This window comes from Buceros rhinoceros, unplaced genomic scaffold (assembly GCF_000710305.1).
Source record: "Buceros rhinoceros silvestris isolate BGI_N320 unplaced genomic scaffold, ASM71030v1 scaffold2827, whole genome shotgun sequence".
Taxonomy (NCBI): domain Eukaryota; kingdom Metazoa; phylum Chordata; class Aves; order Bucerotiformes; family Bucerotidae; genus Buceros; species Buceros rhinoceros.
Genome location: NW_010421398.1, coordinates 58055 through 73498, shown reverse-complemented (window position 1 = coordinate 73498; position 15444 = coordinate 58055). Strand labels below are relative to the sequence as shown.

The 15444-nt window shown below is 44.1% G+C and overlaps 1 protein-coding gene across 1 annotated transcript in view; it reads right to left on the bottom strand.

The window, feature by feature from the left end:
• The window catches only part of LOC104496503 (tomoregulin-2-like), a gene marked incomplete at its 5' end in the record, with an annotated part of 58073 nt that overhangs the window by 3155 nt on the left and 39474 nt on the right, over positions 1–15444 (bottom strand). Inside the window, 2 exons of the mRNA XM_010139632.1 lie at positions 3124–3282; positions 4510–4633. Of these exons, the coding sequence (XP_010137934.1) occupies positions 3124–3282; positions 4510–4633 (283 nt within the window). The remainder of the gene's footprint in view (positions 1–3123; positions 3283–4509; positions 4634–15444) is intronic.

The following is a 15444-nucleotide window of genomic DNA, read 5'->3' as shown; positions in this document are numbered from 1 at the left end:
ACCCCACCACTAAATCCGGCTGCAGCGGCTGGCAGCCACACTGGATAACTAAGCTACCAGGGGTTCCTCCCAAGTCCCAAAGGATGAGGATTTACACCAGAAGGTGCAGCCCTGCTTTGCCCCAGCACTCAGCCCTGTGAAGCAGGGTTGGGGAACCAGGCATGGGAAGCCTCAGCAGGCACAACCAGACTGGTTTTGTAAGAAACACGGAGGTACCAGGTGGCTGGGAAATGACCAGGATGGTCAGCAATCCCAGGGCATGCATTCCTGGAGAATGGTGGATACCAACTGCACCAGCTGGAAACAGAGATGAGCATCTCACAGGCGCTTTCCCCAGACTGACACTGACAGTATCTATAGTATCTACATCACTTAGTCCAGAAATCAAATGTAGAGATTATTCCAATTAAGACGATAAAAATGCATCTTCTAACCAAAAATGCCCATGTTTTAATTGCATACCACACTATGCTGCCAATTGGTGGAAGCCTGGGAAGGCCCCAGGGTCACATTCTGACACCACGACTGCTTAAACTCAATGCTACTGCATTTACAGGTAGGTTGCGTCTGAAGTGCATCTGGGTTTTCTAAGAGGGGCGTTGGCATTTAACCAGCTTTTTAGACTTAATCATGTGTTAAAATTGAGTGACAGCTTTTCCTTACTCCTTAAGTCTTTAATCAAAAGTTCTTTGTAGCGCTCTGTGTGGGAGATGCAATCATTTATGAACACAGCAGTTACATCAATGTAAACTAGGTACTGGCACATGGGCTGCCTGCCCTCCCTCCATTGAAGCTTGCTCACAAGCTTGAGTTACTCACAATGTGATTCATAGCAGGTAAAACACATTATGCATTCATTTTTAATCAAGTTATTTCTTCACATAAATAAGCTGCTGTGACTAGACATTAGGGAAGCACTAAAAATGCAAAGCTGTAAAGAAAACTGCTGAGAATCATTATGACACTAAGCCATACCTATATTATTTACCTTGGGCGCAGGGACTGTGCTTCACTGCTCCTCCTCCTTCCCTCCAAACCTCTTGGTCCCCTACTCCTCCACCCCAGCAGCTTATTCCCATTGCTGGCGCTAGTGATGAGTAGCCATTAAGGAATCAGCTACTAGAAAATAAGTCATCAGTTTTGTTGGTTGTGTTTTTAGCTGAATCCTCCCCTGATTGGGTTTGTTGTGTGGCTACTGAAGTACTAATGGTGGCACAAGGGTGTTGGCAGGACCAAGTGTCCAGGAGCCAGGGAAAGGGGCAGGACTGTCCCTGTCGCAGCACAGACCATTTATTCAGGTTCAGGCGTCTGTGAAACCATGGTCTTAAAAGTGCCCGGGACCTACTCAGAGCCTTCTAGCACTGGAGCACACGCCCTAGATTTGCACCACCATATGGGTATGGTTTTAAGAGCAACACCAGTAACAGCAGCTAAAGAGATTTACAACAGTAGTCTTACGGGGCTCAAATGCAGGGTTTGGACACAGAACACCAAACTCATTTGATAAATTAATCATCAGGTGAAGCTGCATTGAAATGAGTGGCAAAGAATCGGGCCGCAGTGGCTTCTGAGTGAGTGAAGTTTCTTTTCTTTCTCCCAGGAACCTCGTAGGCTGGTTTTGGCACTTTCAAAGAGTTCAGGGTGTGGAGTTCAAACCAGTACAGGCAGGTTCTCCAAAGCAGATGACTCCAAGACCTCAATTACTTATGCATACACTGCCACAACGCTCTCTTGTCATGTGGATTTCTCTTAGGCCACTTAAAGAGTACACTTTTGCAAATGTATTATGCTTGGATGGAGGATGCTCTGCAGTAATTACATGCATTACAGAAAAAAGTCAAAGATCAGAAATTAACTTGGTTACAAAGTGTGCGGGGAAAAGGTACCATCTATGTATGAAAGCAGTGTGATGGGTAATTTGCCTTACAGTGCCCACAGATCACTCAGTGCACACAGTCTCCATGCCTCCATCTAAAGTACTCTGCGTTACTGCATCAAGGTGACAAAACTAGAGTCACTCAACAAAACGATACAGAGCTTTTGTTCCATTATCAGTTACTACACCATCCTCTTTTTTTTTTTAACCACATTTTCGGTTGTTTGAATCACTTCTGTGAATACCACCACAATGTTCAGCATTTACCGTTGGGCTGATGGACTCAGCTTGGCCAAAAAGGGAGCTGTCTTTGTTCAGATGGGTTTGTTTTATGCCTTTGGTCTTTTCCAGGAATGAATGCTACGCTTGTCTTCCAGCCAGGCAGTGCAACATAAGGACCGAAATATATTAAAGATTTTATTTTCTGCAGAGGTGTAAGACGTATGATACCTGGCTTTTGTTTTTTCTGTATTTTAAAGATAAATTTATTTTGAAAGGAGTAATTAGTCAGTGTTGCTGGCTGAATTAATTTCCCTGCATGATTTCTGAGAGAAGCCTGAAGATGTCTGAAGTCCAGAACTTACCCCATGCCCCCCCCAGAGATGATAGCACAGTTCAGAGGGGTAATAGAGCCGCATGTGGAGGAGGGAAAGGATTGCATTTACCCCTCTTGTTCTGAACTACCCTGGAGCTGTTGTTTCCATTCAAACAACCCTTTCCTCCCCATTAAAGAACAAAAAAATCATATATGGTTTGGTGTGCCACCATCTAGTGAAGACCTTAAACATGCGTGGTACCTTTGAACATACCTACAAGCCTAATGAAATCATTTAATCAACAGGATTGCAAACAGTCTTAAAAGTTTGTATGCTTTGCCTGATTAGGACTAGGGGAATGGGCCCTTGAGGAAACCAGATGGAGATATGATTAGTTTTATTAAGTGTTGATCCAGCTGCTGTATTTATATTCCCCTTATTTATATGAATAATATTTGTCCAAGCATCTGAATACAAAATAGGAAACTTCATTTGCTGTAAGCACCAGTGCTACCTAAGTTTGATTAAGAAGGAAGTAAAAATTCAGTCGTAATAATGAAGCAGCACTGACTGGCTGGACCAGACGATATCTTTTGTTTGTCGGTGAATTTGTTATCAGTAGCGTCACTGCAGAAATTTCTATAATCAGTGCACAAAGTAGGAAAAGAAAATTATTTTCTTTTCTTATTGCAAAGTACCAGAGATACTGACCTTGTAATACAGAGGACTACAACACAGATGATAGCGATCTGGATGGTTCCAATCACAGCTGCTATTAAGACATACTGAAATCGGACTGGACCTGGAACCACGTATAAAACGCTGTAGTCCTTTTTTTCACAGTGTTGTCCAGTATAGCCGGCATCACATCTGAAACAAAACCACAAAGCCAGTGGCCTAAGCATAAGCTTATATTTTGTTGCAGGATGGGTGCCCTCCAGAGAGAGTACTGGTGCCTCCTTGACCTCTCAGAGGGAAGATTTCAGGTCCTCAGCATTGCCAAGGTCTGTGAGAGCAAACGACACTGCGGTAGTGCCAAGAGGTGCTCTGGGGACTGAGACTTATCTAGCATCAAGTGGAATTACTTGCATGTTGTGATGAGAACCCATTTAGTTCCTTGCACAACATATTTTAGATTTCTCCCGTGCTTTGAGAAGGTGGGGGAGGGTTAAAAGCCATCTAGTTGTGTCTCCTTATGCAGATTACCCCTAAGGAGGTGATAAGCAATCATCCAAGCTCCATATGAAATGTGATTAGATGTTCCTGCAAGTGGATACATCATTTACATTTTGTCTGGCTGCTATAAAAAAACCCTCTGTTGACGCTGCAACCATCCACCCTGCCTGCTGCGCTGCTCACCAGTTCCCATCCTGCAGCCTGACATCTCCCCTCTGTGATTTTGGGGAACAAACACTGGTTTCCCCATTCTAGCTCTTGCCCTGTTTCCCCTAAAAAGCCCAAGCAAAAACATGCAAAAATACAGGTCAATGGCAGCAGCAGCCGCAAGTCTGGTCCATATCACTGCTCTCCCAGTCCAACGTCCCAGGAAAACAGTGCTTCATGCAGAATAGTCCTTTCCTTTCCCACCAGGTTTCTGGTTGGACTTCTTAAGTTACATCCCCACCTCTGCAGGGAGGCATTCGCTGCAGAAACACGTGCTGTCACTATTAGTCCTCCTGCCTGTCCTAACCTCCTCCAAAGCCACCTCCCGCACTAAGAAGCCAGCTTCACCCTGGCTTGCTGGCTCACGAGCATTACTCCTGCCACAGTGGGGACGTATCCGTGGTGGCACTCCTCTCCCTTACCCTGAGGAGGCTACCCAGCAGCTGCAAAGAACACTTTGAGAAGTGCTTTTTAAAATATATCAAATATAAGTGAAGGTTACTGAATGTTTTTACAATAAATTAACATGGTGCATAACTCAGTATACTTTTATCACATAAAATGGGACTTTGTGGAATAATTTAAGTCTAATGGGTTTTGCAGCATAAAGGGCTGTGGTTACCGTTATTTTCCATAGTTTATCTAGATTAAGGTTTTTTCTAAGTCAGTATTTTCATGTGTGTAGCTTTTCCTGACTGGCAGGAGAAGGGTTACCTGCAAGACGGTTCCAGCATGTTGGTGGAGTGCTCACACTTGCCATGCATGCAGAAGCCATTGTAATGCTCTGGACAGGGGATGTAGATCCCTCTTGCACTTTCTTCCAGCTTATTTGCATTCTCTGTAAACACAGGTGAAGGGAACGTTAACCTGACAGTGTGGGATAAGTGAAATGATAAAAAGAACCTGACATGTAAAAGAAAGGAAAATCAGAAGAGTGAGAAGAGAAAAATGTTGTTTATGGGAAGCAAAAGCAAGAGTTTGCACCTTGAAACAGGTAGGCCAACGTAGGTGCAAAGCTTTGCAAGGTTTTCTGTCATCCTTTGGCATATCTAATTCCTGTTGAGTTACAGCAAATGAGACACCAGAAGAAACAACCTGACTATTTAAATTCTGATTACAGAATTGCACATGAAGAATGCCTGGTCATTTCTGCTACCCTCTGCAGGCAGCCTCCTCACACCCAGGCAAGGCGAGGAAGAAGACTGTGGACATTTGCAAGTAATATACCACGACAACATATTTGTTCATTCAACACAAGATATGCAGAAAGATAATTTTATGGCTGAAGTAGAGAAGGAAGAATTGAGAGCTGAAGTTAATCATCAGGGCTGCACGCCCGTGGCTCAGAGCCCCCAGCCTCCTCCCCGCCCCACAGCACAGGTACCTTTAAACTAGTTTGACTTTCTGTGCCTACTTCTGCAGCTGTTCAGTAGTCACCGAGACTGCAGATCCTGGAAAACCCTCCCCTCCATGTAGCCAGAAAAAGAGAGGCTTTGTTTAGTTTTGAAACAGGTATGTACTCAACACGTTCATACTTAATTTCATTCCTGTTGCTGCTGTCCAAGGAGAGTGTTAAGAGTCTGTAACGACTCGCACTAATGAAGTTGGTTATATTGTCCTTATGTTAAAATAGGCGAGGGAAAACCTCTCAGCAAATGAGAATGACAGGGCAACCTCCACATCCCTGTAGACAGCATTAACTTCTCTGACATTGTTAGGACTTTAGGGACCTCTGCAATACAGACCATTACTGCATCCTTTTAAATGCTCCTATGCTGAACACAAACCCATCTGCCTCACCCAGTTCCCTTCTCACACTGGGATATCTGAGGCTGCCAGGAAGGCTGTTAATGACAAAGCAGCGCATCACAGTGCAGTGACGATTCGCGGGCTTGGCGCTGACAGCAGTCTCTGGTACAGCAGAGAGAGCACGGGCTGACAGGAAGCATGTTATAGGCATGGTTTAACTTCCTTTGAGACCTTGGCCAGGAATTTCTCCTACTGGAAAGTGGTGGGAGCAGAAGGTCCATCTGATCGGGTGCTAAACATTTTGGCTACCTATCACTGTCTAGGTGAGACACTGACTACCAGTGTGTAAAATATATACACAGAGAGTTATCATCACACCAGGACTTCATGTATGTTCCTTTTTTTCCACCCAGAAATCTTCCCAGAACAGAAAAAATGTGTGTGACATGTAAGCTATCAATGGACTTGGCCAGTGCACAAACATAAATCCCAATGCACTTGGGACTTGGACTCCATACCCGTGTCATGATCATCTATTCACCATGAACCTCTGCTACGGTCCACACGCAAACATATTTCTGTTCAGGAAAGTGCAGCAAGAATTCCACTCCCGGAAGTGTTTAAAAGATGTGTGGATGTGATGCTGAGGGAACCCTGGCAGTGCAGGGTGAACAGTTGGACTCGATGATCTTAAATGTCTCTTACAACCAAAATGATTCTGTGATTCTGTGAAATATGAGATCCTTACTAATATGCATTTTTTAATTGTGGAAAATATTACACCATTTCCTTCAAATCTTCCATTATCAAGGGGAAGTTTGCTTCCTTTCTGAAGAACAGGAGACTGCTCTGCGCATGTGTGTGTGTGTTCATGTGTGTATCTGTGATCCATCTTTCTCAGGTACCAAGATATCTCTGCAATGCCCATGTGCAACCACCAACCAGTGTGAGAATCCCTCCTCCCTCAGATGAGCCGACACTGTTGCTAAAACAGTAGGACACCATTTGGTTTCTTTTTTTTAAAGGCACGCTTCAAACTGGTGAGGGAAATTGCTACTTCCAGGACAGACTAATCTGCTAGGACTTGAAAGGGGGACCAGGACCTCTCCCAGACTGGCAGATGCTCTCACTCTGTGTGGGCTGTAGGGCTTGTAAAAAGAGGAATGATTTTTCCTCCTCTGGTAATCATGTGGGTAGAAACAGTGTTTTCTTTAAAAAGGTCTCTAGCATGCTTTAAAATAAACCTAGGATCCTGCAGAACGTGTAATTACACCTCGAAGCCTAATGTTATGCTGGAAAATGCTTTACTGAATCAAAAATGAGATGGCTCAAGCTTTGCTAGCAGTTCATAGGGGAACACTTGTCATGTGGCTTGGAAAAGACCACAAAACCAAGGCTCAGATTGTCTTCAGTCTCCCACTTTGACCGATGACTCCTCTAAAAGAGTCCAGGATTGAACATAAAGGCAGGGAGGGGGAAAACTGTTGTATTTAGTTGCACCTGCCATTTTGGTCATTCAAAAGACAGGCCCCAATGTGAGCCTCACTGGCTTCAGGCAAAGAAGTTCCCCTCGTCTTCCAGCACATTTCAAATTCATCCAAAATAATGCTCCTGCCTCAAACCAGGTTATTTTTCTCATTACACAAATCATCTTTTCAGATTCAAAATAGAGACTGAAATACCAAGATATGCTTTAAAAGTTCCTTCATGTTAACAGTGTCTGCTTTCATTCCTGAAGGATCTGAATGCTTTTCAGTAATCCAGCCATTGATGAGATACTGTCAAGAACGCATCACAGGGTTTACATCACTATGAAACAAGAACTAGAAATCACTTCTAAAAAGAGAGCATATGAATAAAAAAACCTGTTTAAATTATGAATCAAAGAAGAACTGTACAAAGTTCAAAAAAGTAAAAATAAATGAAATAAAGACTTCCTCCCTTATTATAGCTTTGGATTATTTATAAATTCAGCACTGATGGCAATCTGCACTAATCAGATTACAGTACTGCTGAACTAAGGAGCTCCTCTACCACACCCGCCTAGAGAGAGCAAAGCTTAAATACGAAGTTACCCCCCTGTTCCCCAAGCATGGCAGATCAGTGTTCATAAAGCAACGACACAGACCCAATTCAAAACCAGTCAGGCTGCAGTAATGTCAAATTCAGGAGCTCCTTTTCAAACATTACACTTGCTGCATTGTTATTGGCAACTATATGTAAAAGTTTTATTTGTACCCAAAAAGACAGATTTGTACCTTTTTGTGGAATTTGAGCCAGAAGCTGTAAAGTCTAAAGAAAAAACTGGACTGACTGGGTCAGTCTCTCCTCCCTTTGGACAAATGTGATTCCCGTCACATTTCTCAAAATGCTTCTCCTTTTTGTTGTATAAAAAGAAACCACCCTCACCCTCCAGATCAACTGTATTCAGAAACCTTGGTCTTGAAGCATTTTTCTGACAGAAAATGCCACTGTGATGAAGCCAACATCTTTTGCATTTCTGCAATTTTTTGCATCTTTAGCCTAACATGACATTTCATATTGTTCCCATCTTTTGTTAGTGCCAGAACATGACGTGATAGCCTATCATATAAGATAGACTAGTCAAAACAGATTATTTTTAAATGCATTGAGGCCGGCTGCTACTTTGTGTAGACTGAAACAGCTTATCATCTTGCTTACTGCAAAAGTCTCCCAGCTGAACACTTGTTCTCCAACCTTCTGTGGATGGCAGGGAGATGCCGAGACAATGAGCTATTTCACCGGGGTGAACTGGATCCTCAAAAGTTCTCCAGTGTGACTGACCACCCACTCAGTGATCTTGCTCTTCCTGATGAATTATCTCCTGAAATGTTAAATAAATTATTTAAAGCTATCTTGTAGTATCTATAGCTGTTGCTGTCCTCCCTTAAGAAGGAGTGGAAAAATTGTTTCAAATGTATTTTGTATTCTGTTTTATTTCTAGTTTAGCTATATGCCTTTCCTTCAGTTTTTGGAAGCTGAATGTGTGCCATTAGGATCCTCAGGTGAAGGCTGAAATTCAAAAGCTGAAACAGTCTGTCTGGTTGCAGGACCTGACTCTGCAAGTGATCACAACCACGCAGCCAGATTCTTCTCTGGGCAGCCCTCACTGGTCCCCAGCTCCCATCTGAGCTGGCGTGGAGCTTCTGTTACACAACTGAACACATGGAGTAGCACCACTGATAAATGAATAAATCCAGTAAGTGCCCTCCATGAGGATTACGTGAAGTACTGCTTGGAGTGCCCAGAAAATTCTTTCCAGATATAAGTTCCTGCCATCCACTTTGGAGACATTAGATAAAAATCTAGGCAAAAATAGGATTATTGTGTCCAAAAATTAACTGCCAGGCACTTAACAACCAGTTCTGCAGGGCTGATAATTCTGTCATTCTTTATGTTTGAATCAGCGAGACTTTCTAGGTGATTTCAGGCAAGCGAAATAGCGGGCCACAGCCTTTAAACTCTCATTTCATCATTCTCACTGTTGTGCAGTGCTTAATGTTGGAGCTTATGGGAATAATAACTGATAGGTTATGTCCATATAAGAAAATATTGGCTCATGTGCAGTGTTAGTACCTAGTGTACAGTCATCCCTGGACCAAGGGAGGTCCTGAAAAAATCACACATATACATATATTTCATCAAATAAGGGATGAGATGGTGAATGATGTGCAGCAGAAGCTATTTTGACACCTATCTCATTGGAAACAGTGGTTAAGGAGAATTGACTTACATAATAATTTAATCTTTTAAAACCGCTGAGGTCAGACAAATTTGCAGCTGAAAGCTCTTGCTGATATTGAGGTAGTGACTCCTTACACATCACATTATCAGAGGATTTGTGAGGGGGGGTAAAGGGATTCTTGGGTCAAATGTATGTCCTTAACCTTCTTAACCCCTTTTGGAAGCGTGTCCTCCCCACCCCTTTTACCTCCTTGGCAGCTCTCCCAAAGATAGTTTGCAGAGCATAGCACTGGAAACTTAACAAGGCTCTTCTGCCCTGCAGGGTAGAGACCTGGTGCACTATTTTTATTTGAAATCAAAACAAAGGTCCAGAGAGCATCAACTTGTGGAACAAAGGCGGAGGATTCCCTGTGTTTTGTGCAAGAGCTTCAGTGATTGACTAGGGGTGGGAATCTGAATCCTGTGGATGAGCGTAGGGACAGTTTATGTTACTCATCTGCAGTCCTCACAGAGTCAACAACTGGTGCTCTTTTGGGATAAAAGGGAGCTTCCCCAGCCCAGTAACATTTGCAGGAATGGTTCAAAGGTCCCTCTGCAAAGTCAGGAGGAACGGGGTGGTAATGGTTCAATCCCTTGGAAAGTGCAGAATTGCTTTAGCAGGTTTTCTGGTGAGGTGGGAAAGTAGAAAATATTTTCTGAAATTTAAGATAGGTTTTGAATATTAGCTAGCTTCGCTTTTCACTATTGCTTAAACTGCCTCTCCTGTCCTTGCTCAAAACTCTGCGTAAACAGAAGAAACAAAGTGTTATGTCCTGCCCTTGCTCACGCAGCCCCCTTTATCACTTGAAGAATGCAAGGCTTCGGCAGAGGGTCTTATCACTTGACGCTTCATTGTTTGGGACAAGATAAAGAGGAGAGGAGAATTGTCTCTGCGACCACGAGGGAAGATGTTGACTAACCGGCCCTGAGTAATGGATGCAAGAGGTAATGACTAGCCGTCCCCGAACTTCGCCTGCTTAATAGACTGTTGAATATTACTTTCTCCTCCCAGGGGAGGCGTAAGTCCGAGATAATGAGACATGCGACGCATGACGTTGCATGACCTGTAACACGTAAGAAGACTGCGCATGTGCAAAGGGGAGGAGACCTAATTTACATCAAGAGCGGGACAGGCTGATGAATATGTATTAGGCGGTTGAGCAATCTTTTGAATATGTACGTTTTACTGCCTTAAATAAGGCATTCACTGCCTTAAATAATGTGGCTTGGGGTGCACGCACCATTAGGGGCACTGGACCCCACGCTGCACCCAGCTCTGCATGGCTGAAATCACAATAAACATACCTCCTTCTCAATCAATTTCTGATTGCGAAGTTTATTCCACAAATCACTGGTACTTTCCCCCCTCTCTAATGGTATCTAAGAGGAATTGAGGTCCCACAGCAACTTATGAGGATGAAGTCCTTAAGCAGGCTTCCTACTTACTTGTGATGAAGAACCGTGATGATAAATCCCAGATTTCAGACCCAGCTCTGATGATAGAAAAGAGATTTCTCCTGAGTCTTTGCTCAACAGCTCCAGACACCCTGCCCTTGACAAAGCTGCCAGTAGCCACGCTGCCATCCACCAGCACAGCCGTACCTCACCATTAACAGCTGCTCAGACCCAACCTATTCATTATCTGGATACAGTATGTTCCCTTCTTCTAAAACCTTGCTCTTAACCTTACAAATACAGAGTGTCTCTTTACAATGAAGGAAATGTGTGCAAGCAACTCGCCTGAGAAATCACTGTTTGGGTGGGCACTGGAGTGGAAATTCAGAAGGAAGCGCTTGCTGCCGCTCAAGAGGGAGCTCACCAGCCCTCTCTCCTTGAGAGCTAGTGGGAAGTGAGACACCAAAAGTCAGCTGAATACGTTTGCCACCACTATGCTGCAGCCCCAGCTGAAATTCATCCTGCAGCCACTCCAAGTATGAACTTCAAGCTAGACTTTCTACACAAACTGCACAAAAACCACCCTCCCCCTATTACCAAGAGGGAAAAACAGAAATGGAATTTTGTGGATTAAATTACATTCACTTCTTTTCTCAGGCACAAAATAGCCTTGCTCCACACAGTGATTTATTAATTTTAAATGTCCCTATGCAAATGAGTTCCCTGGAATAAGATAACATCCACTTTCCTTTTTAAGAATAATCTAGAGCTTTTTATGTTTGAGATGATGGCAAGATGTCCTAGCGCACTTGGAAAAAAAAAATACTGTGCTCTGTCTTTTGCAGCAATGTATCATAATTATTCAGCCTGCTGCCATAATTAATAATAGAAACCAATGAATTAAGACACTAATAATCTCCAGAAGTTCAAATGGAGAACAAAATACTTTCAACTTGTCAGCATATATATGTGGGCTATGCTATATATGCTAAAGCTATCTCTGAACTTCTGAAGTCAATAAGCACTTTTATTTACAACATCTGTGAACAAATCCTCCTTATTTGAGAAGACTGCTTGAAATTACGCAACTTGTTAATGACTTTCCTGCTCATAATAAGACTATTTGTCTACTCAGAACTAAATGTGACACTTTTTTTTTACCATCATCTATTTTTACACTGGTCATAGTCCACCTGTACTCACTGGCTGGGCCCCGGTGCCTTACCCTAGAGACCAGCTGAGGCTCCTACACGCACAAGCAGGTGCTACCAAGTAGCTACTTCAATACAAGGTGCAATACAACCCCTGAATAGCAGCAACCATTGCTCACACATCCGGATAGGAACGCCCAGCAATATAAGACCACTAAAACCCCCTAAACTAAACTAAACCAAACCCTAAACTAAAAAATGGGCTACGTGTAGCTCCAAACCAGCATTTTGTCACTGTCAGGTGCTCATATTAGACACAACTCCTCCCTATGGTGACCATTTCATTCAGGGAGGTAAAGCGGGCTGTTGCCTCACCTTGTCTGACCTCTTCTGCTTGCCCACCACCACATTTCATCCACTTAACTCCTATGGAGGCCATCAGCAAAAGCAGCAGTCACTGCTGTTTAAAGCAGATGCTGCACAAGCACCTCCTCACTCGATCTGAGGACATCAAGAGATGACACACCGACCTCTTCCTTCAGCAGCTTCATGGCGCGGTTGGTTCACTGCTGCATGGGAATGGCACCTGCCTGCTTCCCAGTCTGGTAGGCTGGGAAGGTCTTCAGCTCCCCATGTTGTCTCTGTGTTAGCTGACACCAAGTCATCTCTCAACACTTTGCGGATAAACTGCACAGATGTTCTTTAAGACCAGGGGCCGGTCTCCAGGCCATAGCGACCATTGCTATGGATGTGATTTAACCATGCAGGGCCGTACCGTGGATTTATCAAAGCCCTGGGTAGAGGCCTGTACAGTCTGTTCAATCCTGGCACAAAAGAAGGAAGCGCAAACCTGAGTTAACCCTGTTCCTAGAATAGATTAAATTCCTCTTTGTGCTAACTCAGCTGGTCTTTGTTTTTGGCACGCTGCTGACGTTCCCTTCACTCTGATCCCCCTGCCTAAGGGAGATGCTGCTGGCCCCACGGGAGCAGCTTCATCCCCCTTCAGAAACCAGTCACATAAAGGAATAAAATTGTAGTTTTTCTCCTTACTTATGATCTCCTTAGACAGCTCATGACAGAGCCCTTAGAGAATGAGTTAACCTTATTATTACTGTAGCTCTGTGTGGAAAAAAATTCGGTGTCAGTTTAGAGATTTGTGAGATTCCCTCCAATTAGGCTGCGTGCCTGAAGGTGCAGTGATGAACACTGTATCCATCACACATGGCCCAGCACGAGTGGAGCGGCTATCACACCTCTGTGAGAAATTCCTCCCAACGGCTTTGCTGATGGCTCACTGTCCCTCCCATCCACCTCTCCTTGAGCTACTCATTAGTACCAACGCTGAAGGGGCTCAAAAATGGACAGTGAGAACCAGATCAAGGACCTCTCTATGTCCTGCCCTCTGAAAAACTGCACCAGAGAGCTGCAATTTATTCTTTAATACCAGATTAAACAGAGATGGAAATACCATCCCAGACTGTTAGCAGCAGAAGATGGTTCTTTATAAGACCAAATCACATCTTCAGAACAAGGCAGAGAGCAGTGAAGGAGGGATGCTGACATGGGAAACATCTCTATGTTCAGTGCAATCTTCTGGGACACAGGAGCCAGACCATCATCCTTGTTGCACAGCCCCATGCAGCACGTACAAACACATGCTTCTTCCTAGCAGCAAAACCAAAAGGCAGCTATTCACAACTGCTATGGTCTAACACGCTGCAACACCGCAATAATAGTTAACTTAGTTAAGTGGTGATTAAGGCACTAAACTCCCTGAATTTGACCGAGTGTTGTGTCCTGCTGTTTCTGCTTTATGTGCTGCTATGCAATTTCTGTATCAAAGCAGCCTTGCTAGAGCAGCACTCGGAGAGCAGCTTATTTCTATGTAGATGTGGCTATATGACATTTCCAAATGCCATACATTTGCATGTGAAGGTTCCACTTTTTTTTGCCCCCTTTGAGTAAACAGAGTCTGCTGTGTCTCCAAAGCAGTGCTTTCAGTCAGCTGGAGCTTTCTGAGAATCATCCTCCTTTAGAAGCATAAAAAAACCTGAAACACCTCATTTTCCTAACTTGGCAACCTTGGCTATCCATAGCGTCTATGTGCAGGTCTTTTGATTTATAGCTGCACCTTTGATACCACACTGAGCACAGACGGCAGCGCTGCAAGACCTTAAGAATTCGTATGAAATGGCTACAGATAATCTGCAATACAAATCAGTATTTGCAAATTGGCTTCAGACATATAATGGAAGCTTGTGGTCATCCTAAAAAAGGCTGTGGGGCACATTCATTATAGCTATGAAGATAATATTGATTTTTGTCACTGATCTTTCACTTGAAAGCAAGAGCAGAAGCTTGTTGTAAGAGCTGCTCGAGAGCTCCAAAAGTGCAAATCTAACACAAAACCACAACCTTATGTAACACTGAGGAAGCCAAGTGGACATTATATATTTAGCTTTCTCATCAAAGAAGATAAGGCTGAAGCAGATGGTATGTGGGCAAAGTTTCAACCTGAACGCATTGCTTCTAAAGAACAACAGTGCTAGGAAAACAGCCCGATTTTGTAGCACAAGGCAGAGGAACATGCTACCTGCACCTTAAAAAGCCACCTGATACAGGGCCTCAAGGTATGTGCTACAGAGGAGGTGGAAGAGCTTTCTGTTGGCAACATGTGTATGGAAAAACAAGAATCTCAACACCTCTCACGTACCACTTAGTGTGAATAGTATGAATTATGTATAATACCTTGACTGAGCCCCATCCTTGTACACACTTGCGCTAGGATGCATATCCAAGGGCGTGTGCTGGAGGAAACGGTCTTTCGGTATCACCAGGTACATGGGAGAGCCAATGGCACGCAGAGCAGATGGTGGAGTCACCAGACATCAGCTGTCTTCCTTCCGCATAGCTCAGCCCCGTTCCATGGCTGCAAGTAGACCTCCTCCACATCACTGCTACCCCCTGGGTGGGCAGACGTGGGGAGTACAAGCTGCTCTCTCCCAGCCCCTGCTTCACCTGCTGCTGGGGGACTGCAACAGGCACTTCCTGACTGTGACTACAGGCACAACAACCCCCAGAAGTCACCATCACTCTGGTCTTAGCTTACGGAGTTTCGCCCATCTGCCACTGTGTTTCTAAAGGACTTCATCCTCCTCCCTCGCCAAGCGGTAGATAGCATCAAGTATGACAAATGGGATAAGGTGCCAGAAAGCTGATAAATACTTCTGATACTGCCCTAAAAATAGTGAAGGGATATTTGTACCGTTCTGACATCTTCCGAAGAGTAGATGGATATGCATGACCTAAGTTTTAAGATGGGTGTCAAGAATATTGATGTATGGAGGGAGCAAGATCGTTTCACTGGCACCGCCCCAGGGGACAGTCGCATGACTAATGATGTCTCCCATATCCCAGCTGTGGGTGTGCAGGGACGGGGCTCAGGGAGGGCTGAGCCTTTGGTGTCCATCCAGAAGAAAAAAGGATTTGGCTTCCCAGTGCAGCTCTGCCCACTAGGACATACCTATTCCTGATGAAGTGAGAGAAATGGGACGCAAGTGGTCTCAGTGCCCAGTGGGAGTCTGCACGGCCGGCTGGCAACTTGGCTCAC